This window comes from Lutjanus erythropterus, chromosome 6 (genome assembly GCF_056507025.1).
Source record: "Lutjanus erythropterus isolate fLutEry1 chromosome 6, fLutEry1.hap2, whole genome shotgun sequence".
NCBI classification, from domain to species: domain Eukaryota; kingdom Metazoa; phylum Chordata; class Actinopteri; order Lutjaniformes; family Lutjanidae; genus Lutjanus; species Lutjanus erythropterus.
In genome coordinates this window covers 33,960,728-33,987,136 of record NC_139322.1, presented here as the reverse complement: position 1 = coordinate 33,987,136, position 26,409 = coordinate 33,960,728, and the positions used below count along the sequence as shown (strand labels likewise).

Here is a 26,409-nt window from a genome sequence, read left to right as displayed (position 1 = left end):
TTAAGTAAAATAATATGTGTGGATATGTTTTCCTTTTTAAGATGTTTTCAAAATGTTATTTTAGGTAAAGATTCACAAAGAAACCTCCAAATGCTTTTTTATTTATGACTGCAAACACGTGTTTGGTTTGGCTGATCAACAGTAACAGAGTTAAAGAAGATGATTAATCTCGTTTATCTGTATGACGTAAAAATATCAGGTAGTGTGGTTGCTCTTTTTGGAGTGTCCTTTTGAATGAATGAATGAATGAATTACACACTGAAAAGACGGGCGTGGTTACTGACGAACAGTGGATTCTGGTGTTGTTAGTCTGACAAAGCACAGCACTTTTAAAAGAAAAGAAAAAATCTCCCTCCACTTTCTTTTGTCGCAGCATGTGGAGCATCCGGTCCTGGTTGTTTAGTAGCTGTAGGCTCTTTTGTTTCCACATGTCGGGCGAGGTGGTGTTTGTCATTAGCCTTCAGGTAGCCTTATTTCCACCCTCAGGCATCAGGTGTCCTTTTTGGCAACCTGATGTCAGCAGATTATCGACCATGTGAGCTTTATGGTCAAATGATTACTGTGGACTCTGGATAAGTTCTTTTGAAGAAACTGCACCAGTGTGGAAAAGCTATAAGACTTAAGCTGATGACACATGGCCTGTTTGAGGCTGTCTGTGACTTCAGCTGGGATACCAACTACTGAGACAAAGTCAGTGTGATATAATGAATGTATCGTGATGAAAAGTTGATTGGTTAAGTTGCCTATTTACATTTTTGCCTCAGATGGTTTCCCCCCTTATGCAGAGTGTTTTAATCTGGTTGTTCGGGGTCGATCGCACATTAAACTCCCGGGGACGTAGTAATTAAGCAAATATGTAAATATCATAATTCACTGCTTTTTTCTTTTCCATGTACAACTAAACCACTGTCACTCTCCTGTATATGAAAACAAGTTGTAAATGGTGTCAATAACAATATTTTCTTTTGTAAAAGAGAGGTTTTAATAAGAGGTTTATGGTAACACTATATTTTCTTTTCCCTGGTTAATTTCTGATGTACATGAAAGATGTGTAATATAGGAAATTGTCACCTTAATAAATTAAATTTGAAAACGTGTGTGTTTGTGCTTTTTCGATTTGAGTCTGATGAGTGGCTGTTTCCATAAGCCAGAACAGCTCAGTCAGCAGACTTTCTTCATTCCATATTGATATGAAATAACATGGTAAACAAGTGTTACCAGTTACACTGATTAAGGTACTTCACTGTATTAAAAAAAAAAATCATAATTCCAAGGCAACTGGCTTCACTACATTTTTTCAGTTTTAAATCAAACTCAAAACTCTTTGTTTTGAAATAAACTTCACCGGTTTTGTCAACCTATATTATAAAATAGTGATCTTTTCTTTAGGTACACTAGAATATTATAGAAACCTGCAGAAAAAATCTGCAGTCATATTTTATATTCATTTCCTTTCTGTGGACGCCATGCAGGTTCTGTGACACTCAGAAGTTGTTGACTTAATAGTCTGTGATGTAACAGGATTCTTCGGAACACCAAAACGATGAAGTACCTGGGGACGATTTTCTCAGAAATGACCTACTGAGGAAACATCTGGGTTCAATCAAGGACATACACGCACACACACATGCACATACACACACATACACAGATGAAACTATACAAGGAAGTAGTCTATCTTTATTCTAGCTTTCTACACTCTCATCTGCCACCACAGTCACTGGCCACCCCTGAAATCCGGTTGGTCACCCCAGCTGTTTGACGAATGTTTTTAAATGTGTAATAATGTATTTTTTTTTTTTTTAAACAAGGTTAATTTTGCTTAACAGATCATTTTAAAACTGTGTTATAAAAGAAAATGTTTGTTGTAGTTCCTTTAAAGCTGCTCACAAAGACCGTATCCATGTACATTTCATATCCATACTGGCAAAAAAATCAGTGTGCATTAGTGGTTATTAGTTCAGTGTTGGTTTCAGTTTGTAGCTGCTGCAGCATGATCAGTATAATTTTTCCCATAAACACATTTAAAAGCGAGACATAAGTTATACAGTTTGATACAAATACAGTGGAAACACATCTGTCCAGGTCAAACTGATCACTACGAGCAAATTATTCCTATGACCATTTTTTTTCTTATATTTCTCAAGCAGATTACCATCTCATTGAGACGTGTATATTTATCACACGAATTTATCAAACGAATGTAACTATTATTCCATCATCACGAGACCACTCCAGGGGCCTTCACATGGCTTTTCTGTCTCCATCACTAGGACATGGTTTCTCCTTGTCTGGTAGTCCGAGGGACAAAGAGTTTCCTTGGTGAATTAGCTCTTTTTTGGGAGTTTGTCATGTGCTTAAAGTAGTGCACGTTTCTCTTAAAAAAAAAAAAAAGACTCCTGTCATGTGCACCCACCAACAGCCTCAGGTGGCAAGGAGGCATAAGACGGCAAAGTATCCTGGGAGTGAAGCAAAAAAAAAAGAAAGATAATTACTGTAGTTTTAGAATAGTTTTCATATGTTGACATGTATGAAAATACCTACAATGAAAACTGTAAGCTGTCTACTACTTATTAAAACAGCAGTCGTACAGGAATGACCTGTCAAAATCATATTTATAACATTTAGATTTTTTTTGACCTGTGAAAATAAAAAAGGGCATCTGTATTTATGTTATGACTGAAATAAAATAATTTTTATACTTTTTAAAGACCTGCAGAAACCCAGGATATAAAACTGAGTGTCAAACTGACCACAGATGCACTTAAACAGTGAAAAGGTATCAGAGGTTGGAATTTTACTCAAAATGCAGTCACATTTATGTGGACACAAATAGTCTTTAAACTTAAATAAGTTAGTTTTTGCTACATAACATCAGAGAGAAAGTCACCATTGGTTTTGACATCATGACATCTTAAATGAGCCACTGTGGATAAACCTGCACAAAAGTTGTACACAAGAACAGAAATGGTTCACTGGTTATTTTGGCAACATAGATACCGACTCCACAAATCATCTTCATTTACAGTAAAAGAAGCAAAAGCAGTGTGTATAATATAAATAACGTTTTAATTTAAAACAAATAATTTAAGAATTTCCCAGGCTCTTAATAATAGATGGACTTTGTTTGGTCCGTGTCTGGGAAATGTCCCCACAAAATACAAAAAAAAAAACTACAAACATGGCTGCTGCAAACAGTTTTGGTCATTGCTCTGAATCTGCTGAAGTGCCTCACCACCATGTTCCATCCCATCATCCTCCTCCTCTCTTTCCGTCTGTGCTTCAATGACGGCGATGGACATTGCAGCCTGACAACCTTCATCAGTCCTCCTGCCTTCTTCTTCCTCCTCCTCCTCTTCCTCCTCCTCTTCCTCCTCCTCCTCCTCCTCCTCCTCCCCATGTGCCTCCACCTGCTCCTTCGAGCTGTCGTCCTTCTCCCCGTCGTCTCCTCCGCCCCCCGGCCTTTTGGCTTGTCTCGCGAACCTGCTCCTCCCCTCGTCCTCTCCGTCCTTCTCCTCCTCCATCGAGACTCCCGCCACCTCGTCTCCCTCTGCCTCTCCGGTCCCGCCTTCGCTTCCCGTCCCGTTCCCCGCCGCGGGACATTTGTGGTCTCTGTAGTAGCTCTGTCTGGTGAATCCCTTGTTGCAGGTGGAGCATCTGAAGCGGTAGTTGTCTGTGTGGGACTGCTGATGCTCGAGCATGTGAGCTCTGCGGCTGAACGCCTTCTGACAGAACAGACACTTGTAGGGTTTGATACCTGGAGGAGAGACGACTTTATAAGAATTATAAAGAATGTGGTAATGCCATTTGTTGTTTTTGAAGTTCTAGTGACACAATCAATTCTTGGATTATAACCTGCTCTGGAGGAATAAACATCTAAAACAATTATTGCTAATTTGCAGCTGAGAGCTAAGCTTTCTTTGTCATTCACATCATCATGCTGTATGCTTGTGCCACAAGTTATTGACGTTATCACACAATATGTAGCACCGGAGATTCAAAGAAATAGGATTCAGTCAGAAAACCCTCGTTGCGAGGAAGCATTTCTGCTTTGCGTGCACAAATATGGTCTTGCGGCTGTGACGAGTGCAGCACTTGCTTGCATGTCAAGTTGGCTTTTTAGACTTTGGAGGTGGGGACAGTGGCTGATGTCTTCCCACCTGTCCAAAATTATAATAACAGCAGAGTATATAAGTAAATAATGAGCACAGGTTTGATAGCTTGTGTTTTACTTTGAATATTCACAGGTAATTCTCACTGAAGCTTCAAACCCCCCCGAGAGTGGTACTGGGGACAGCTCTAGTTGAAATAAAAATAATTATTTGTTCTATTCACTCACCAGAATGTGACAGGATGTGGGCCTTGAGTTTGTCTGGTCTGTTGAATTCTTTGGTGCAGCCTACATGTGTCCTGATGATAAAAAACAGACACGTGAGCGTAACATCAAATTAAATGACTTGTAAGAAAAGTCTGAAAGCGGTCTGAAAGGAGATAATCAAAAGAAAAAAATGAATAAAAAATAGGGACAGAAAAGCACAACTGAGAACTTAAAGAGACTCCAGTAGGGAAACTGTTTCCTCACCTAAAGGGACACTTGTATTTCTTGAAGGGTTCATGGATGAGCATGTGTCGCTTCACTTTGTCCTTCCTGTTGAACGTCGCCTCACAGAGAGTGCATTTGTATGGCTTTTCACCTACAAAATAAAACCAGCATCAAAATCACACCTCTACTTCGATTAATGATTTATACAGTAATCACTTCAATTACATGATATAGAAGAGGAAGAAGAAGGCTGCTTTATTGAAGTGTTTCAGACCTGAGTGAATACGTGTGTGCAGTTTGAGGTAGTGCTCTGTCTTGAAGGCCTTCTTGCAAATCTGACACTTGAACCTCCCTCCGATGCCGTGAGTGGGGAGGTGGCGTCTGAAGTATCTCTCACAAGGAAACACCTGATGGCCAAAATGAGAAGTGATCAGACGCTGTACCGAGGTCTTTAAATGTCACACGAAAAACAAAACCTGAACTAGTGAACTGAACATCTTAATGTCAAGATGTCAAACGTATCCCAGGAGTCTAAATATCACTATAAGAGCAGCTAACACTGCTGGCTCATTACATGAGGGCAGCTTCGCAGATTTTTAAAGTGTTCATATCTATGTGTCTGGTACCTTTTGACAGTGTGGGCAGGGAAAGCTGTGTGAGGCCGTCAGTAGATGTTGTTCCAGAGCCTCCTGGGTAGAATATCTGCTCTGACACTTCACACACCTGAGGTGAAACACAAGAAGACAAAGGTAGTTTTTGTTAGGAGTAAGACTGCAGTTCTAAGCAACCGCAGCAGCACAGCAGTCACACCAGACATGCAAGAACATAAAAGGCAGCCTGGAGGGACGGTGGTCCAGTTTTTGACATTTGTTTCTATAGCTGATATGAACAACAGAGAGGAAGAAGAAAACATGTCCATTATGCTCAGATGATACATCTGTTTTGATAGAAGGATAAGGTTGACATTTAGATATTTTTACAGTCAATAAATCCTGCAAACCAAAAGAATGTTGTTCTCAATATTTTCCAACTTCCCTCCCATATCTGTGGCACTCAGACTCAAACCCAATCAGTCTAACTGAAAATGTAAATCTTTGTAAATGGCTAATAAATATATAGTTTCTTAACATTTCATCAAACATAAGTAAATAGGGCATCTGTTAGGGACAGTTTTCAGTTGTGGATTAATACACATTTGGTGCTCTAGTGAGTTCTTACAGCAACAGGAGGGTGTATGTAAGATCCCCCAGTGTAACAGTGTGGCTAACTGATGTGTTTCTAATAGCTTTTGGCAATGACGGAGCTCCGTGGCACAGAAGAATAAAGCTGTGTTTCCACCACAGGAACTTTCCCCGAGGGCCTAGGAACATTTGGAGGAATGCAGCACATCTTCACCGCAGGGGACAGGGTCTAAATTAACTTCTGAGGACATTAGTTTACTCCCACCCCCCCCCAAAAAAAGTCCCTGCTCGGGGATAGTGCATTCTAAAAGCACAGGAAGAAACCAGTTTGTTTTTTTGTTCACTGTGCTTCAACACAACATGGAGGTAGAGAAGAAATATGGACTGACGATGAAGCGATGCCTGTTGCTTTATATGGCCGCATCATTGTTGTTTAGTCATAAATGACGCGTAAAAATAGCCGTCACTTTTTCATACATCAGCTGTCTAATTTGGTTAACCTTCATGGGTCTTTACACCACAGTGGACATGCAGACAACAACGTGTTGAAGGAACCTTTTACTTCCTTGGAAAGTAGTTCTTAGGATTAAAAGTTCAGGGTACTTTAAGTAGAAATGTGGTTTAAGATATATACAATTTATTGCTGGTTTTAGGCTTTCCATGGGATTTTTGACAATAAAAAAAATGACAGATTATCACTTCTCCTTCTAACAAACTACTTCTGAGTCCATGTGACGCTGCTTTACTTGGAATTTATTGGAGTGTAAAACCAAACAAGCTAAATACAAAACTAAAGCATTCTGCCAAGACCTGAATCTCTGAGAAGACAAGGCAGTGCAATTCTTTTAATTCTCCAGAACTCCTAGTTTTATATAAATGCGTCATCACTTCTGTACCGTAGGTGCTTTAATCTATGGCATCCTTGTTATTTTGAATCAAACCCAGTCGCGGCCTCATTATGGAATCAACGCACGAGGGTGAGCGGTTGAGCTGACCTGTAGACGGTGGTTTCCTTGCGTGTGTTCTGCTGTGGGCAGAAGCAGTGGGAGTACTGGTGGACTCCCAGTTCAAACAGCGAGGGGAACACCTTGCTGCAGAGGTGGCAGCGGTACGTCAGCTGCTCCTGGTGCGTCCTGATGTGCTCCAGGAACTGATCCAGCTTCTGGAACGTCTGTGAGCAGGACTTCAACACACACTTATACACCTGCAGGGAAGCGAGCATGGTTATTGATATTGTCATGTAAGAAATTAAAAAACACATATGGTTCACATGTTCTATCACATTTACTACACGTTATTTACTACTGCGTATCTTTTAATGTATTTTTTCATGGGTGTATCCCATCTTCGGAGGGGGTCTGGGCCACGAGTGACCATATTCTTTCAACAGTGTGAACGCAGCGTGTCCTGGGCCACACTGGAGGACCATCTCCTCAACTGATGTCCTGGTCCGACATTACTTGTTTTCTTGTAAAAGTAAATTATGAGCAGCTGATGCTTGTGAATACACAGTACCACCAGACTCCCTTAAAAAATCCTGCAATTTTGAGAGTTTTTGAGTGAAGAGAAACTTTTAAAACTTTCTTGAATGCTGTCTATGCCTAATTATTAATTATTTGGGCCTTCTTGTAAATTCTGCAAATGTTATACATTGATTATTTCTTTCTTTGTGTAAAAAAAATTGTCTCTCTTTCCCAGCATGGTGCTTCAACTGTTGGGCTGCTAATTAAAAACAACAATGCATTTTGCAAATTTTTTGGCATATAGAGCTGGGAAGTGAAACGGCTACAGTGAATTCTTACTCATCCGTGCCTTCTTGTGAATTCAGCATTAAATACAACACATTGTTTCTTTCCCTGTATGAAAACATTGTGCTGCTGTGAGGAGCAGGAGAGATGCTCCATGATGCACTGGGACACATGAATTTACTTTCTCTGAAATGTGTCCTGGTCATGGTTCAGGTAAAAAAAATCCCAGCACACCACAGAGTCTCTCCTGTTGAGCTGCTGACAGTGCAGGTAAAACATGACACTAGTTGTAGGCTGATATAGGAGATGAATGTGTTGATGAACATTGAGCTGACATAACCGTGTGAGGCTGCTGCTCAGCATCTCGTTCTAAAGTTATTAGTTGCCTGTAAACACACCACGCAGGCAGACTTTTCAGCCCAATCTGTGCTTTCAACTGCAGAACCACGCAGTGAAAAAATAAACTAAAATAAGAGACTGTGGTCACTGTATTACTTTTGTAAATCAGAGGATTCTTCATGTTGTCATGTCCCACATACTCCTCCCTCTGTGCTCACCTGTTCTCCTTTATGCTGGGTCAGGTGGGACTTGAGCTGGAAGTAGGTCTTGAACTTGCTGGCGCAGAACTGGCACTGGTAGGAGCTGTCAATCACGACGATCTGTTTGGTCTGAGCCTGGCACTGTTGGTTCTGGTTGGGCTGCATCTGGACCTGAGGATGCCCATTCTGCATGGCCTCCCCGCGGCCGCGCTCCGGATCGGCCTGAGCCTCCGCCACTCTCTCCTCCAACTCCCCCTGAGCTTCTGTAATCAAGAACTGCATTTGCTGAAAAAGGCTGGAGCTGAAAAATCTGATGCTGGATCAGGCACTATTATTACTTTTACAGTCAGGATCAGAATTTGCTTTAATTCAGAGTGTCATCAATATAATTTAAATTCACTGTATGGATGCATTATTACTGTGTATTAAACAGATATTACCTGTTTGAGCTCCCTCCTCCTCTGCTTGTGTTTGACTGTTCTGCTGCTGTGACCCCTCTTCCTCCGCTTCACCTTGCTGCTGCTGCTGCTCCCCGCCCCCCTCCTCCTCATTGGATGACACTGGAACCACCTTTACTGTGATTGGTAATCTTGACACTGTGCTGGCCACACCCATAGGCCACACCTTTAAGATGAAGACAGCCGCTGTTACTATATTCGTCACACTATGTTATGATATGGGAATAATTAAAGGAAATGCTTTATGAAACTGAAGATTGATTGAGTATTTAGAAATGGTAAAGTTAAATAAACCCCTCCCCCCTTCATCCAATCATCGCTCAGCAACCAAAACTAAGCATGGCAGGTCTGTCTGTCAGTGGGGCTCTATGACAAGCGATTCTCCAACTGCTCTGTCCTGCTACTTATACATTTTGGGGAGGTTTACACTCCAGCAAACCCAGCCAACGTGTCTTTGTCTTTTCACATGATGTCATGTGTGTAGCCATCAAGTTTTAATATCAGACTCTTTTACAGTTTGCCTTTTAAAACGGGTTGAAAAATTAAAAGTTAGTTGGAGACTGTTTTACATGAACTAACAGAGCTAATGTTAGCTTAATTAGCTTACTAGCTTTACCTTGAAAATCAAATGGTGACAGTTGTCATTGCCTATTTCACTGAGTCCATATTGATATGAAATAAACAGGCGCTGCCAATTATACTAAATAAGGTTCTGTTCCATTCAGGTCAAACAGAGTCAGGGTGCTTCTGTTGTGCATGCTGGCTCTGCTACACTAAATGGAATGGGACCTTAATGAGTGTCAGTGGTAACACCTGTGTTTACCCTACTATTTCATATCAATATAGCTGCCATGAAAAAGGTCTATTAGGAGCCTGCTTTTGTTCACTTGTTTTAAAGTCAGTGAGGTAAATCTGCCATCATTATTGTAACTGCGTATGGATATTTTCAGGCAGAGAGTACAAACTTTTGAAAAAGATTTATGTCAGACAGCATTATCACAATCTATTTACCTTGTGTGTCTGCATGTGTTTCTTCACGTTGGACTTCTGGGCGAAAGCTCGGCCACATACGATGCACTGAAACGGTTTCTCTCCTGTGTGACTGTAGGAAGAAAATAGTTTGAAGTCACAGGTTTAAAGTAGTTGAATAAAAGTCTGTTTTTAGGTGAGTACAGTCTGCCACACTGGAAACAAAACTCACCTTCTGATGTGCTGCTGGAGGTCAAAGTTTTTCGAGAAGATTTTGTCACAGAAATTACACTTCAGCTTTGGACCTTTTCCCTTCAGCTGCTCTGCTGAGGAGAGAAAATCAGTGAATGAAAACAGTTCACATCCCATGTTCATTATATCACATTCATGCGGTTTTATCGTGTAATTAAAGGCTTGCACTGTTTGATCTTTTTGCTCACACACCCGTGGCTCCGTCTGGGCTTTTTTTGCTGCTCCTCGGTCGTTTCGGGATGATGACCTTTTCAAAGTCGCCCAGCTCTGTCAGGTTGGTGGTGATGCTGCAGATTTTTGTTTTGCTGCCCTGCTTCCCGGGGCTGTAGACAGGAGGGGTGGTGAATGACTGGCTCTCCACACACTGACTCGGCACCTGAAGGAGACACACAGACTCAGCTCCTTATCTTAAACTGCATTTGAGTTTTCTTAAATGATTTTCTTCCAGCCTTCATCGGCGGAATTGTTGTTTTCTGTACTTGTGCGAGCTTGACTCACTTGCACAGGATGAAAAGGCTGCAGACCCAGAGTGTGGATCTCTGCACCGCCGGCCCCGGTCATATGGGGCAGCGCGCTGTACACCTGGACCACTGAGTTGCTGTGGCTCGCTGGGACCTGCGAAGAGAGCGGCTGCTGGGCGGGCTGTGCAGCCGGCAGCGGGTGGGCCGGTGCCTGGCCGGAGGGCAGGGGGTGGGACGACTGCTGCTGCTGCTGATGGTGATGATGATGATGGTGGTGATGATGGTGCTGCAGATAAGATACACCAGCTGTGTGCATGCTCAAGTTACTCTGCAATACAAAAACACAAGTTTGAAAATCAGCTGTCCTAAATCTGTCATGAATCATTTACATTTTTGATGATTTTGTTGACTTTAAGCTCTTCCACTTCCCTAAACCTACCACAGACTCATTTTTGTTATTTTTATGAGGGGACACAGGCTCATTAGGGAGAGATACTAGGTCAACAGTATATGTGACATAGAAGTGGTCTGCATCATCTGAAAGCTGAGAAACTGAAGATTAAGCTCAAAACTTTTTTTAAAGTAATAAACATTGTGTTTTCTTTAGGCGCCCATTCAAATTTTGCATAAGGGCTTAGAACATTATGACTGATGTATGTGTGAATGCCACCCCGCATGCTTTATTGTGTCTCCTAAGTTGCTGCAACAGTTGGATTGATAGAAATGGTCAAAAATCCCCCCAGAATTCTACATAAAGACACCAAGACCTTGAGGAACACCACAGAAAAATTAATGCTGAACTCTTAACTTTTTTTTGCCTTTTCCACATCATCTTACACGATCTTGACACATGCATATACTCATGTTAAATCATTTATAAATGACAAATAAATGCATTGAGGCTGAGTTTACTGGTCATCTCATAGTTTTTATTTCCTCTCATGAAGAAAAAGAACCTCAAACTCTAAAGTTTTTAAATACACTAAAACAAAGTTTTCCTGACCTTTAATCTTTAGTTGAAATCATTTACTTTTCTTCTTTAGAAAAACTTTGAGGTTTAGAAACTCAAACTTGTTTTTCAACTCAGTCGTGAACCTTATTTGTCATTATTTAGGTGCTTGAAAATTAAATAGTTTTAACTGAAAACATCCAAATATTAAATAGTATTCACTTTCACCTCAATGAGTTTAATAATTTTTTAAACACAATTTTTATTTTTTGTTTTTAACTCAAAGGTTCAAGTTTATCTGAAGAAGAGAAGTAAATGATCTAAATCAGTCATTTTTAGTTGGTAAAACTTTTTTAAGAGTTTGACTCAAAACTCAAACATCTATTGAAGTAAACTGCTTTAACAGTTTCAGTTTTCTCAACTTTTTTGCTTTTACATTTTAGCCTACTTCATAAATAAGACAAACTCTGTGCATCTAGGCAGAACTAACAGGTTCTTCTCATCAGTAAAACAACAGACACACTTCAATGTTTTATAAAAGATGTGCTGCAGATATAAATCTTAAATTTACAGAATTTATTCCACAGTCTTTTTATTTATTTGGCGACCCAAATTAAATCTCCTGTGACCCACCTGCGGGTCACGGTCCAATCTTTTTTTACAGAGTTAGGACACACAAAAGTGACCGTAGGCAAAACATCTACCGTGTAATTTCTCGCTGTGTTACCTGTATCGGCGTCTGCATGGTGGCCATGGGCTGATCGATGGAGGTGAAGGCTGAGATGGCCGACATGAGAACATCGTCGCTGACCAGCACGTTGCCTTGGACCAGTGTGTGTGTCAGAGGGGAGGGAGGAACTGTGATGTAGGTGGACACCTGATGCATAAGTGGAGAATAAAACACAAACATATGACACACAAGTGAGAAAGTATGCATGATTTTGTAAAAAGAATACAGTTCTTACCTACTTTGCCTCATCTGTACATATTTTTTAAAAATCCTTTTCCAAATCCCTTCACAGATCCTAAGTACAAGTGTGTCTCATAAGTGTCCCTCCCTCTCCTCACCTGTCTGTTGGCAGGAGTCTGTGGTCCAGAGCTGATGGACGGGACGGGTGTGTAGGCGTTGGTGGAGGCCAAGGACACTGTGGAGAGGGAGGGCGCGCTCGACTGACACTGCTCCCTCTTGTGTGTCATGAAGGCCGACAGAGAATTGAACTGTTTCTTACACTTCCCACACAGGAACACGTCCTCGTCGTCTGCAGGATGGACAAACATGGAGGTTTGAGGCCGCAGTCTTTTTAAACTATTTTAATCATTTTATTCTTTTATTGCACTTATTTATATTGACATTATATGATGCCGTCTTATTGATCATTTCATTCCTTTTATTTATTTCTACTGACTAGATGGCATGCAGTGCTGTGTAAATAGAGTCTGATTGATTGATTGATTGATTGACATCATGTGATGCTGCTGCATTCTCCTCTCTCTATTTTCATTTATTCTTATTGCAATATTTTTCCTTGTTTTCCTGTTCTTGTCTCTTTCACTGTTCTGTCTTATTTTTATATCTTTTGGTGTCTTTTCTTTATTTTACTCAATTTTTAGCTTAATTTTGTCTCCAGCTGTTACATGCTGCATATACCCATAGACTGGATGGTGGACGTCCCAGAGACGTTCTGGTTGTTCGGGTCAGGAACTCCACCTTGGCCGTCCAGCAGGGACTGGACCGCCAACACTGTCTGGTTGTCCATGCCTGAAGACGAAGAAGAGATGGAGAAACATGTAATAAGTCACATACAAATCATACAAACATACAAACAAACAAAAAAAACACTGTACACATCAGATTTACTATTTAAGAAAGGGCATTTTTCCAAGTCGCCTTTTTTTTTCTCTCCCTTAAATATCGCAATATCATATTGTAGACTGTTTTTTATTGTGGTGTTATACCTTGAGTTTTTGGTACTGTTACTTTCTTACTAAATGTAGTTTTTTCAGTCTGTTATGGGGTCAAGGTAAAAAAAAAAACTTAGATGAAGGGATCCTGTGTCTTGATAAAATACATTTCAACAGGGGGCTCACAAGGGCTTTGAATTACAGTCTGCCAGACCATTAGATGTAAAATGAAAAAATGGTGCCTGCTTCATTCATTTTAGGATGAATATACACGAATAATAATGGTTAATATCTCAGGAGAATAAAATACACAAAGCAGAAGGTCGCTGTAAATCCACTCATAGTACTATATCAGTAATACAATGTGTTTCCATCAAAAGGGCCCGCTTCAAAAATTTAACATGCGGTGTGATCAGGAAGAGGAGGGCCTACATCATTTACTGCCTGCCTTCAATACGATGTGAACGTCTCACAGTCATAAGGTGTGCATAACATCTGAACAATAATCCATCTGTTAGTTTGTTTACAGTCACAGTCACTCTCCCCTCTGTGGGATGTTTTGCTTGTTGTGACAAAAATAGACGCATTTACAGCGTTTTCATCGAGTTTTCCGGATATTGAAATGGGCCTGCTATACTGACGTTGTTTAAAACACACATTCACGTTTTATTCTAGTTGTTATTACGCGGTTATTAATATATTATGCCTACCTTCAAGCACTTCAAATATTGCCTGCGCCATCTTGTAGCTCTTCTTCTGCGCGATAGGTGCTCGATTAGCTGGGGCTGCCTGTTTAATGACGCTGCCTTCAACTCAGAGGAAAGTCCAATGAAACATTAAGAAAACAAAGAAGTTGGGCCAAATATTTCACTAATTCATGTTCATAAGAGACTTACGGTGGGTAAAAATATATCCTGGCATCATTTGTACTGAACAAATTGCATAAGTCAAACATTTTTAAAATGAAAAGCTTTATGCAAAATTAATTATTATTCAAATACATCCAGGGGCACGAGTGAGGAGAGACTGAGAAAGAAACAAGGTCGTGAAAAGTAAACAAGGTAAAAAAGAAAGAAGGATAAAGGCACAATTTGTGAATGCATAATTTACATAAAGATTACAAAGGGTTAAAATGGTTTAAGAGACAACAAAACGGAGCCGTTGATTTGTAAAATTGCATTCATGTATATAGATTTTGGCCAGAGCAATACATAGAATTATGACATATTTATGTTCCTCGTTTTCTGGTCAAGAAAGAATCCAAATACATTCAAATGTTCATGTCTCAACTTTGTACAAAATATGGAAACAGCTTTCCACAAATTCTCAGCATGCTGTCAATGTCAAAACATGGTTTCAGCTTGAACTGTGCAAAAAAAGTTACAATTTATATGTATATCATCCTTAACTTTCTTGAGGAGATGATTTGCATGGTAAAATGTATGAAAGTAAGGTTAAGTTAGGGGTAGAGCATATGATGATATAAGCAACTGTGTGAAACAAAACGAACGTGATGCTGATGAATATTTTTCCGCGGAACGTGAATGCACCACCGCAACGATGACTCTGCGCTCGGTGAAATGACAGACTGTCGTTTGAACCAATCGGAGGCCATGCGTCCCGCCCTGCGGAAAGTGAAGGTTCTCGACCAATGACAACCGTCGGATTGACGCACGTGCCGGTTTCGCGGCAAAAAAGATTTCGCGCGAAAACTGCCAGATCGTTGTTTAGATGTAGATCAGCTGGGACAATAACAACAATAACAGCCGATAACGGGGTCGGGACGGCGCTTTTGTACGCGGACGGCGGACGGTGTGACCACCTAAAGGACCAGCGGCTTCTGCTGTAAAGGATGCGTGTGTATTTCGCCCCTTTATTGCCTTACATTTCCAGTTTTGTCGGACTGCTTCCTGCGTGCCCCAACAAAACGAGGGGGTTGAAGAATTGCGGCTAATAAGTTAGCTAGCATGCTAATCTGCCCTACATTTTCATATTGAACGATATTCATGTGTACTCTGCTAAACTACCTGTCGCTTTATTATAAATTCTCTCAAAAACGCTTTTGAGTTATGGTGATACCTTTTGTGTTGTAGATATTTTATTTCGATAGCTCACTCCTGGAATGCTGCTATAAAGTTTTAATAGCCATTTAACTAAGCTCCGTCGTGGCTGTAAAAAGAAATAATCTAGTTTTATACCCGTAAATGGGTAGTTTGTCGGCTACATTGCGCTGTTTGCTAACTTGTGTTATTCTTTGTTGTTAGGACACAACAAGCTAGCTCGTTAGCAGTAGCTGTGTGTGTTGAGGGCAGTGTGGCCAGGCCTCGGGCTCTACTGTACTGTCAGGAGAGATGAAAACAAAAGATTAGCCTGATCCACTGCTAGCTCGCTAACCTCCAGCCTTTTATAACTGAAACGGACTCTGATCGGTCTTTGATAATATATCAGCGGCCGAGCCTCAGGTCACTGTTGGGATGCATTTTGCAAGATTATTTTATTTGCCAAATTTCCTGTTTGGCAGAACATCCTGTCTTTCTGTTTCATCAGCAGCCTGAAATAGTTTTCAGTACTAAGCTTCCATTAGGTCATCATTTATGTTTTTGATCAGTTAAAATGTATTTCTAGCAGCTAGTTTATGAACAATAAGGTGGTCAACAGAGAAAGAGGAACTTTTTAAAGAAATGTTCAGGCTGAATGTAAACACCTGCAGGCAAACTTTCACAAGGCTTCACAATTGTTCCTTAAATTCACTGAGCAAATCAAATCCAAGCGTCCCCAAAGTCCAGTGAAGGGCCCCTCAGAGACACACTGCCATGTCAGAGACTCTGATCACAGGACAGACATCGGAGGATCTGTTGGCTGACTTTGAGACTCTGCTGAACTCTGGGAGTATTGACCTGGGCGAAGACCATCAGATAGTGATCATCACCAGCCCCAGCAATGAGGGACTCCACCCGACTGCCGCCCCCTCCAGCACGGGGGAAATCCTGCTGTTTGCCACGCCGCAGGGCCCAGCTGATGTGGGGATCCAGGACAAGAGGAGACCGGCTCTGGGAAGACCTCCGGTGAGGAGGGTGGGGGGGAAAGTGAAAGCACGGTTAGGGAAGTGGTTAGCTGAGGTGTTGTCCTTTTACCGTTTTATGTTGAAATGTTTACAGGAACGTGCATCTGGCTGCGTAACATACAGTATGAGTCCATCCACCCTTTGCTTTAAATCACTGGTTCCCAATCTAGGTGTCGTGACCCCTGCTAGGACTTTTTGGGAGGACATGAGGCCTTCTTGATTTTAAAGTGTGAAGAAAACTTGTATTTAAATATAAACAGTAAGCCTATATATCAACATTTCATTCATGTCTGTGAATAAAACCAAATGAAATTGTTATTTTTTCAGTTTATATTATTTTTTAAGATATAAACTTAAAAATCTCAAGTGATAAGGGCCCAGTGAAGACCTGAACACAAGCTCCAGTCTGATCACAGAGCCTTCAGTCTAAGCTGAGCAGCTTCGTCCTGCATTAGAAAAGTATACAGTTAAAACAACCAAAGAGCTAATAGAACAATTGTCAAGTGCCCGGGGAAGAAAACGCTGAATTTGTAAAAGAAGAAAAGAAGCCTGTTAACTATGGATGGTTATTGAAATAAAAACAAGACATATTAACGACAGAGAATTAAAAGGTTGCTAAAAATATTAGGAAAACATCTCTGATACAGTATTTACAGCTTAAATAATTTGCTCAAATTGCTCATTTTACACAAATATCCTGCAGTTATTGTGTTCACTGTCTGGGTTAATTGCACAGTTAATCAGTTGTTTTGTCTTGTTATTGTTGTACATTGAATATAATATGAACCAGCCAATAAATATATCACTTAGTCAGGGTTTGTCAGTTTATTCAAATATAAAAAAAAGGTGGTTCTTCAAAGAAAAAAAGGTGGGAACCACTGGATTAAAGGGACATTTCTCCCCAAAATCAAACATGCATATTTTTCCCCTTACTTTTTGTGTTGTTCATCCATCTAGACTGTTGTGACTGTACGCAAGATAGTCCACATTCCTTGTTGTGAGCAGTTTCATGTAGGAACTATTTTTTTTTCACATTGACATTCGATCTGTTGCTGGAATATGTCAATTTGTTGCCTTCTTGGTCTGGTGGAGACTGGACTGTGAACAAATTCATGCAACCAGGGGAGCTGCTGTTTTTCTGCATAAAAACACTTTGTTACATTTCTCAATGAATCTTTTTTATATTCAACGGATTATGATCTAAATGGAGTAGGAATAAAGTTTATTTTTCTGACTTACTTTGCGTAGATCAAAAACACTTTGATATCAAAATAACTATTTGTAATTAGCCAATAAATAAACATCATAGTGCCTTTCATCCAGGAAAACTGCAGCACCTATGTTTACATATTTACACACGTTTACAGGCCAGTCTTGACTGACCTAATAATATATGATTCAAAGACCAGTGTGGCATCTATGTATACATGTCTGTGACGTATGACTGCGCAGAAGGTAGTGTGCATCTACTCATGGACGAGAGGCACATGTTTGTGACAACAGGTGATGTAAACTTTAATGGTATGATCCTCTTCTGAGCTGTAACGTTAGCATCGCTGAGCTAGCTGGCACGGTGATATGGTTGGCGGGTCTAGTTTGGTCAAAAAAAAAAAAGTTTCTACATAAAACTGCATATCTTGAATAACGGCGTCATGATTTCTGGAAAGAGACGTTGCTGCCGAGTTTTTCAGATGTGTTTTGGCACTTTGAGCAGAGTGCCATCTGGTTCCATTATGTTGTAGAGAAGGCAGCTCACACCAACACTGCCGTGATGGATGAATGGCACTACGAGGAAGAGGCAAGATATATTTTTGATTTTGGGGTGAACCGTCCCTTAAAGACATTTTGTTGTGCTTTTAATTAAGCAGGAGGCTTTTCTTTCTGTCCGTCCCTCTTCCTAACACATAATTAGTACATCCTTGTAATAACGTGGTTATAATTGGGGAAGTTTGATGATATATTTTTCTACGACCGTCTGTATTTCTTCAGGTAAAGAGGAAGTTGGACCTGGATAGTGACCATCAGTATGTCAGCACTTCTCGACCGTCCATAGGCCAAGCACCACCATCCACGCCTGCCCCTCCCAGAGGTACACACACACACACACACACACACACACACACACTTATTCATACAGCTTATTCTGCTGATTTCTTTTCATTGTTACGCAAAACTCACAGCACAGGCGACACGTCAGCTGCACATCAGCCATCCAATCCATACATGCTGTGACCTTTGCTACAGCCGTCATTGTCCCTAAAAACAGCTGTCCTTTTATCAGCGCAGACAACAGCCCGCCAAGCTGTCTTTGTCTTCAGCAGGCTGACCTCGAATCAGAAACATTTCAAACTACTGCTCACAAGACAAAAGAGAGTTTTTAAGTACACAGGAATAGATGGGCATTATTGTTTATTAATGCATTTATGTAGTTTTCTCTCTCCTATTGACCTTGATCAATAATTGTTGCACAAAATATGAGGTATGAGCTTTGAATGGTTGCTTATGGGAGTTATTCTTCACTACATGCACAGGAAGCAAAACAGAAAATATACTTGGAGTGTAAAAGAGCGACAGGGTGACATGTTTTAGTGTTAAATTGGTAACTGAACAAGCTACACTTTCATGTCTTGTCTTTTAAAATGAGATAAATACAGGACATAATGTTTTCACAAGGAGTGCAAACATTAAATGTATCGAGGGAGACTGACTTTAAGAACTTAAAGCAGATAACAGAGTTCATGGGATTTTTTGCATTTAGTCGACGCTGGAGCAGAACATTCAGTATGAATAGAATTAGAGCTGCAACCGTTAGTTGATTAGTCGAGTGAAAGAGATTAATCACCAATTTTTTTGATAATTAATTTCAGATTCCTTGGTAAATCATTTCAGTAATTTTTCAAGCCGAAGTGTCAAACGTTTGCTGTTTACAGCTTCTTAATTAAATGGATTTGCTGCTTTTCTTTGTCTCTTGATAGTAAATTAAAGCCTTTTGGGTTGTTGATTGGACGCCACTTTGAGCTCTGAGAAATTGTGATGAGCTAATGATGACTAAATAATTAACCATGTAAATGATGATGAAAAAGTGACATACCAACATTGTATCTAATATACCAACTTCTCCTTTGAAATTCAAACTGAAAAGTTGTCATGAATTATGTGAAATTAATTAAAAGCAGGTGGGATTCAGGAGCATTTTTTAAAAATATTCTTAGACTTTTTTATTCTATAGACTTTCTGGATCCCATGTCCTTTTGTATTTAGTTTAAATCACCAGCTTTACAGAGTATTTGTATAAAATCAAGATTTTTCTTCTATTTGTGCCAAAGGAAAAATATACTCTGAAAAGATGGAGAGAAATGACGTGCTTCCACGAAACAAATGTGAGTTTAATTGACTGTAATCACAAGGGAGCTCTTGCATTTCATCAAATCCATAGACAAGCTCGTTTTTCAGCAAACTCCAAAATGTGAAAGAAAACCTACTAAAAAACTGATACAACAATAAGATGTTCAATTAAAGTTGCAAACAATAAGCTCACATCAGATCTCGCATTTGTCAGAATTTGTCCTATAATAACATCAAAAAAATAACTAAACATGACATTACAGCTCCACCCCAAAACAAAACTAGTGCATTTTGGAATAAATCATGAGTAACTGAGCTTCATGCTTGTGTAATTTGTCCTCCTTCAAAACAGGACGTTGGCACAGGACATTTCACAGGGAAGGAACACATAAATGTTAAACCTGAGTGGATTGCTTAAATATGTTTTTATTAATTTGCAGTAAAGATTTACTATTTTCTAGAAAACAGTGCCTGCCAGTTGCTTTCATGACATGCTTTATTTGTGTCTTACTTACTTCAGTGAGAGTAAAGTTATTTATTCTATCCTGGACAGTTTGGAGACATGGGGTCCTCCTCGTCACTGCTGCCTCAGTTTGCGCTGGAGGCCAATAAGGGATTCAGTTTGGGACGATAGTTTTCATGAGGAAAGAAACTCCTCAACATGCTGTAAAGCATAATATTTAAACCCACGCGTGTTCCCTTTCTCTTTGTCTCCAGTTCCTCGGACCACGACGGAGAAGTCACGCTATGACACCTCCTTGAACCTGACCACCAAGCGCTTTCTGAACCTGCTGTCTCAGTCGGCTGACGGTGTGGTGGACCTGAACTGGGCCTCGCAGGTCCTGGATGTCCAGAAGAGACGCATCTATGACATAACCAACGTCCTGGAGGGAATCCAGCTCATCTCCAAGAAGTCCAAGAACAACATCCAGTGGCTGTGAGTATTAAAAAAAAACATAAATCTCTTACCAGATTGGACAATACTGGTGATCAGAAGAATATAAATAAAAAATAGATTTCACAACATCACATTTGTGTATGAAAGCTAAAAATAATGCAACACTAAAACATAATAAACCCAAATACAATAGATGGAAAACAAATTTTTTCAATGTTGCTGCGCTATGTTCTCTTGCAGCGGTAATAGAGTTGATACAGCGTTGGTTTCCCGCCATAAGGAGCTGCAGAGGGAGGTGTGTGACCTCACTGAGGCTGAGGAGCAGCTGGATGAACTCATTTCTAAATGCAACCTCCAGCTCCGACTGCTCACAGAGGACCCACAGAATAAGAAATATCCTTTTGACTGGACAACTGCTCCCCAACTGTCAGGCTCAGCAAATGTCCCCTGAATAAGTAAACGTAAAAATAAAATATGGATTCTCTTCAGCTTAGGAACCAGACAAAATCTGCTGAGCTTCATTTTCATTTGCTCTGGCATGAATGTCTCACCCTCTTCCATTCAGACAAAATTCCACCAGCCTTGGATCCAGTCGGCCCAATCACAGTTGCTTATTGAATACGGGGCAGGTTCTATACGATGACTGACAGAAGAAGAAGTCCATCCAGGGCTGCCCTGCTCAACGTCATGGCTGCCAAAACTCAGATCGAACTGTTAAACAAAGCAGTGCTGATCTAACATGAATCAAGAATCTGTTACTGTGTTGTCAGTTCCCCATGGAAAATGTTTTCAGAAGCATATTTTAGTGTTCTGTTTAGGTGTAATATGAGACAGATTAGGACCAGACAGCCACCGTTTTGAGTCATGGTTGAATATCGACCGAGCAGCACTGTGTAACGTGTCCATTGCCCTGATTGGTTGTAAGTCTCCATCCATCCATCCATTTGCATCCAGAGGTGTTTTGGCCTGTATGTTTTGACATCTTCCCTTGGAAGTCAAAAATGAACAGAGAAGTTACGAATTAGTCTGGTGGTGCCAAGCTAGATCCTCTGATAAATGTACAAAATATGAAATTACAATGTTGAAATAAAATACTGATATTGTGGCAATATAGCAGGGATGGCTGTTAGTGCTTTCACAAATGAATTTTCTGATTATAAAACTAATTTGTAAAGTTGATTAAAATGAAAAAATCAGTAAAGGCAAATAATGGAGCTAGAACAATCTGATAAGTTCAGAAAATGACATCACATTACTGTAATGCAGGCTTTAAAATGAGAAAAAGATGACACTCAAGCCATATCATGATATCCAAAATTTGAGACCAGTCTCAAATCATGATATTAATAGACAGTAAAGCACTTTCAGGACAGTGTTTTAGTATGTAGTAGCATGAGAGCTGTGTTTTATTCCTTAACCGTTGTGTTTGTCACGTTGGGGTATGTGCGCTGCCAGGACTTAAAGAAATCCTTTGATTCTCCAGACCAGCTAGTGATGGTGATCAGAGCTCCACCAGAGACCCAGATGCAAGTGTCAGAACCCAGCAAGGTACGGGCCTCAAATGAGCTCTAGCTTTGTGATACATGTTTATTTTGAGGTCGAGAGGTTTTCACACGTTGTCTACGTCGCTGCAGGGTTACCAGGTGTCGCTGAAGAGCACGCGGGGTCCGATCGATGTCTTCCTCTGTCCAGAGGACAGCTCCGGCGTCTGCAGCCCCGTGACGGGCAGCAGCCCCTCGAAACCCAATGCCGCGCCCTCCCCGGCCCCACCCCCCACGCAGCCCATGCAACCCACCGACCAATCACAAGCCAGAACGTCCACAGCTCCCCTGGAAGTGGGTGTATCTTCGCCAGCGTCCACGTCGTCCACGGTGACAGCAGCCTCCCAGCAGGACCCATCATCACTGGTGTTAGGTGGTGACACAGGTGGGTGCTGACATCCATCAATTCATCAATTAAAAATGTTCAGAAACAATTTTATTGATCCCAGAGTCATGAAAGGTAGCGGTAAAAAGTTGTTGTTCCTCCTGTAGAACAGTGGCTGTGATCAACTTGAATTCATATCAGTTAGAACAAATCAATAACACCTTCTTAAGTCATGCTGCATAATCCAGTCCTGTGTTGCTACATGTATCAGCACGTTCCAAACATCAGTAGGTTCGCCAAAATGCAGCTAAAGACGCTGAAAACGTGAAAGAGTTCAAGTAACTGCAATCACTTCCTCTGCAGTAATGTGATCAATGCAGCCTTGAGTCATATGGTAACATTTCATCATACTACAAGACGAGCTCAAAACCAATTACATGGCTGGACTGTGCATGTCCGTTTTGTTACAGGGGTAGTCAGTGGTAGCGTCTGTAATGTGAATTCCTGGGTATTAAATGCTTACTTGCAATTTTCTGTAGTTTTCCCAGTAATATTTGTCCTGAAGAAGCAGATCAGATGACGCGGTTAAGCTACAGTTTGTTTGAGTAAAAAAAAAAAGAGGTTATAAAAGCAGCTGCAAGAACAGCACTTTCCACTCTTATGTTGAGATGTTTGATTTGAAAGATTAATTGTAATTGTAACTTCTCCAAATATCATTTAAACCCCCCACCATGCTCTGTCATCTGTTTCTATTAGCAGATGTCTCGTGTTGAGTGTTTCATCAGAGCAGTTTTTATTTGATCTGCAACTAATAATCGTTTTCATCATTGATTAATCTGTTGATTATTTTCTTAATTAGTTGTTTGGTCCATAAAATGTCAGAAAATTGTTAAAAATGTCGATAAGTGTTTTTCAAAGGCCAAGGTGACATCATCAAGTGTCACGTTTTGTCGACAAGTTATTCAGTTTATTGTCACAGAGAACTAAAGAAACCAGAAAAGATTAGCTTTTTCTGAGAAAAATACTCAAACTGATTAATCGATTATCAAAATAGTTGGCAGTTAATTTAGTAATTGATTACTCAATTAATGGTTGCAGCTCTGATCTGTTTAAAGATGTAATCTGTACGATTTGTCTGAGCCGTTTGCAAACACACTTGTGGAGTCTCATTTTCAGGGCGTCAAATACCGTTTTGGATTGGTAAATCATTCTGATCGTAGCAGCATAGTGAGGTCTAGAGGCAGGGTTTGTCTCTGCAGGTACAGTGGGTCATAACTGATGATTGAAAGGGATTATGCTTATGAGTCTATATATTGTTTTTAGGAAAATCTTGCAGGTTATACCTTCAATCTCTGCATTCACTCCATTTTTAACAGACCATATTTACTGTAAGCGTTTTTTTGAAATACTTTTTCTGTTTACTGCTTATGCCTCTACTGGTGGACTAGTCATTTGGCATACCAGGACGAATCCTGGTGGGCCGTCCAAAAGTTTTCACCAGCCTTCCAGCTCTGTCTGCGTCTTCACTTCGGGTGTGCATGAAATCGTGCCCAGAACACAGTGCCACGCAGCAAGTGAGCGCATCCACAGATGCAGCGTGTCGCCTCTTTCCGCATGATGCGTGATAACAGAGAGTGAAAATAGACTATTGACAGTCAGATCGACTTCATAATCAGCAGCGTCACAGCATTTACTACAGTTTCAAAGACTGTATCTGCAGAGTATGTCACAGACATGAGAAACTTTCTGGTTCTCTCTCTTTTCAAGACAAAGGGGTTTAACTGTCATGGGAAACAGATGTTTTTTTTGCCAAGGCAAGCGTGAAAGACACTCTGCGTAACATCCAGCGGATGTAGTCAAATTTAATTTACTGTAGTTTCCCCAGGTGCTTTTTTTTTCATTCTGAAGCCCTGTGCCTCCCCTGTCCTCCTCGATGACATAACAGATACAGTTTCATTTTGAAAGAGTAACAGTTAATGGGGAAACTCCGATCATTCAACTAATCACGGACATCAGCTTTTGTAGGTCTGCACTGCTGCTGCGCTCCAGCCAAAAAGGAGAAAGCAATAAACACTGGCTCTCGGTGCAGCTTTTTTGCCTTTTTTTCACAAGTTTTGCTGTCACCCTCTCCTACACACTTGGAAGGGGAGGGTGAAATGAGCGGTATTCAGTTGCTTACAATCTACGCCTCACTGCTAAATGCAAGTAAATACAACACACTGGCCCTTTTAATTTATCCTATCATATCTATCTAATTTGATGTGTTTATGTTATAGTGTGAATATTTAAAGATGATCCATCGCTGAGGGAGTTGTTGTGGTATTACTCCTAGAGATCACTTTGTGGCTGTGCTAAAATGTGTCCCTCTGATAAAAAATGAGTTTCCCTTCATAGTATCCTGTCTCAGTTTCATGCCAGGGAAGATAACTCACTTAATTTTTTTTTTTTGTTCAATGTCATAATACTCAGCTTTTTTTCTTCCTCTGGTGTCAGGCAACATGAGAGAAACAAAACCTAATATTTATTTATATGAGAATGTCATAGACAATGAGGAGTAATTTAAAGTTCACTATAATTAATTTACAATTATTAAATGTATATCATCATCCCTCCTGGGATTCAGTAATTGACACTTAAATACAGAGTTTACGCTGGTCCCTAGAGAATCCAATAATTAGATTTTTACACCTTTAAAATGTGTTAAAATCTCTTAAATATGATGTTGACAGGCCTAAAAAATTGGATAGATTATGAAATTAACATTAATTTAATAAAGCTTCATTGACTTCAGTCCCTGTCTGGGAAAAATTTCATTGAACCAGTCACCGCTAATGCAAACTACGCAGCCCGGTCAGAATATATCAGAGCAGATGATGCAACAAATTTAACTCTTCAGGTAAAAATCCTCCATAAATATATAATTTCAAAGTCCCCTGGACCGGACAACAACTGCTGGAGCCCTCAGTTCAAACACAAATAGTTGTTCAGATGAGAGATATTTAGGAAGGAGCATTACATCAAACCATGCTTACAAAAATCGGTAAATTAAGTCCCGTTTGTAAAAATGCAAATGTAACACACGTCCATAATTATATCAGAAAACAAGTTGCAAGAGGTTTGGGTCCACTCTTAATTTGATGTACCTGAAATTAACGAAACAGTGCTGACTGGAAATTTGTCTCGGATTCTATTATTAGCTGCTAATTTTAATTTGGTTATACAGCAAATTACCGTGCTGTGGTCACAAACAAAAAAAATGGATCATATACTTTCTGCTGATGTTTGTGTTTTAATTGTACTTGCTCAAAATCCAGTAAAAACCAATGTCACTCATCCGTGTCTTTCACTTTTAACTTTCGAAATCAGAGTCCCTCCTGGGAGGCGACCCGTTTGCCAGCCTCGGAGACATGCCCGATTTTGACCTCTCCCCCCTCTCCACCTCGGACTTCCTGAACGGAGAGGGCCTCTCCCTCCCGCTGGACGGTTTCATCAACCTGTCCCCTCCACACAGTCACGACTACCACTTTGGACTGGAGGACCATGAAGGCATCAGTGAACTGTTTGACTGTGACTTTGGTGACCTATCACAAGTTTTGGGGGACAGTTAGATGGAGAAGGTGAGGTGGAGCGTGGGGGCGTCTATGTTTTTCCTCTGTTCCTTGGGGTTTCTAAAGGAGGCCTGGAGTTCGACATCTTATGGACAGAGATAATTTTGTGGTTGCTGGGAAAATGTTTTGCATTGTAATTGCCTGTAATCCCCACAATACTACCCCAACTACAACATCTCAAAAAGCCCCCCAAATTGTACAGCACATGATTATTAGCACTTCTCTTTGGCCATTGAAACATTTTAGACCAAGACTTTAGCTTTAGTATAGCTATTTAAATTATTTATATGAATGTTATTTTGATATTTTGTATCAAGTGAGGTGTTTGTTGTGATAATGTTTTATCTGAGTGGATTGTGCAGGTGTTTGTGTGTGGAGTTTGGACTCATAGGGCTGGTTTCCTTAACGCTGATTTAGCTTCCATGCTACAACTCATAAGGCTGGTTTCTTAGATGGCTCGAGTCTTAAAGGGATACTTCAGATTTTTTGAAGTGTATTTGTATGAAGTACTTGTATGTAGTCAGTGTATTATCTGCAGTAGATGGCGGTCAGCACGGCCAGACTGTAGAAAAGCAGAGAAGAGTACTGGCACGGAAGCTAAGCAGTGCACTGCTGTGGACAGGGTC

General features: G+C 40.4%; 2 protein-coding genes across 2 annotated transcripts; one reads left to right on the top strand and one right to left on the bottom strand.

The window, feature by feature from the left end:
* Window positions 1-2,775: 2,775 nt before the first annotated feature.
* Window positions 2,776-13,761, bottom strand: znf341 (zinc finger protein 341). The gene is made up of 16 exons (XM_084721752.1): window positions 13,713-13,761; window positions 12,749-12,859; window positions 12,169-12,359; window positions 11,828-11,977; window positions 10,189-10,479; window positions 9,883-10,066; window positions 9,671-9,764; window positions 9,481-9,571; window positions 8,452-8,635; window positions 8,030-8,274; window positions 6,720-6,928; window positions 5,170-5,266; window positions 4,818-4,950; window positions 4,583-4,694; window positions 4,340-4,410; window positions 2,776-3,757 (listed from the first exon to the last, which is right to left on the bottom strand). Exons 1-16 carry the CDS (start codon window positions 13,741-13,743, stop codon window positions 3,174-3,176), a joined length of 2,778 nt encoding a protein of 925 aa, XP_084577878.1. The 5' UTR covers window positions 13,744-13,761; the 3' UTR covers window positions 2,776-3,173.
* A 395-nt stretch (window positions 13,762-14,156) lies between these two features.
* Window positions 14,157-26,156, top strand: e2f1 (E2F transcription factor 1). The gene is made up of 7 exons (XM_084721751.1): window positions 14,157-16,067; window positions 18,056-18,155; window positions 20,129-20,348; window positions 20,550-20,702; window positions 21,743-21,857; window positions 21,944-22,235; window positions 25,542-26,156. Exons 1-7 carry the CDS (start codon window positions 15,816-15,818, stop codon window positions 25,781-25,783), a joined length of 1,374 nt encoding a protein of 457 aa, XP_084577877.1. The 5' UTR covers window positions 14,157-15,815; the 3' UTR covers window positions 25,784-26,156.
* Window positions 26,157-26,409: the final 253 nt, after the last annotated feature.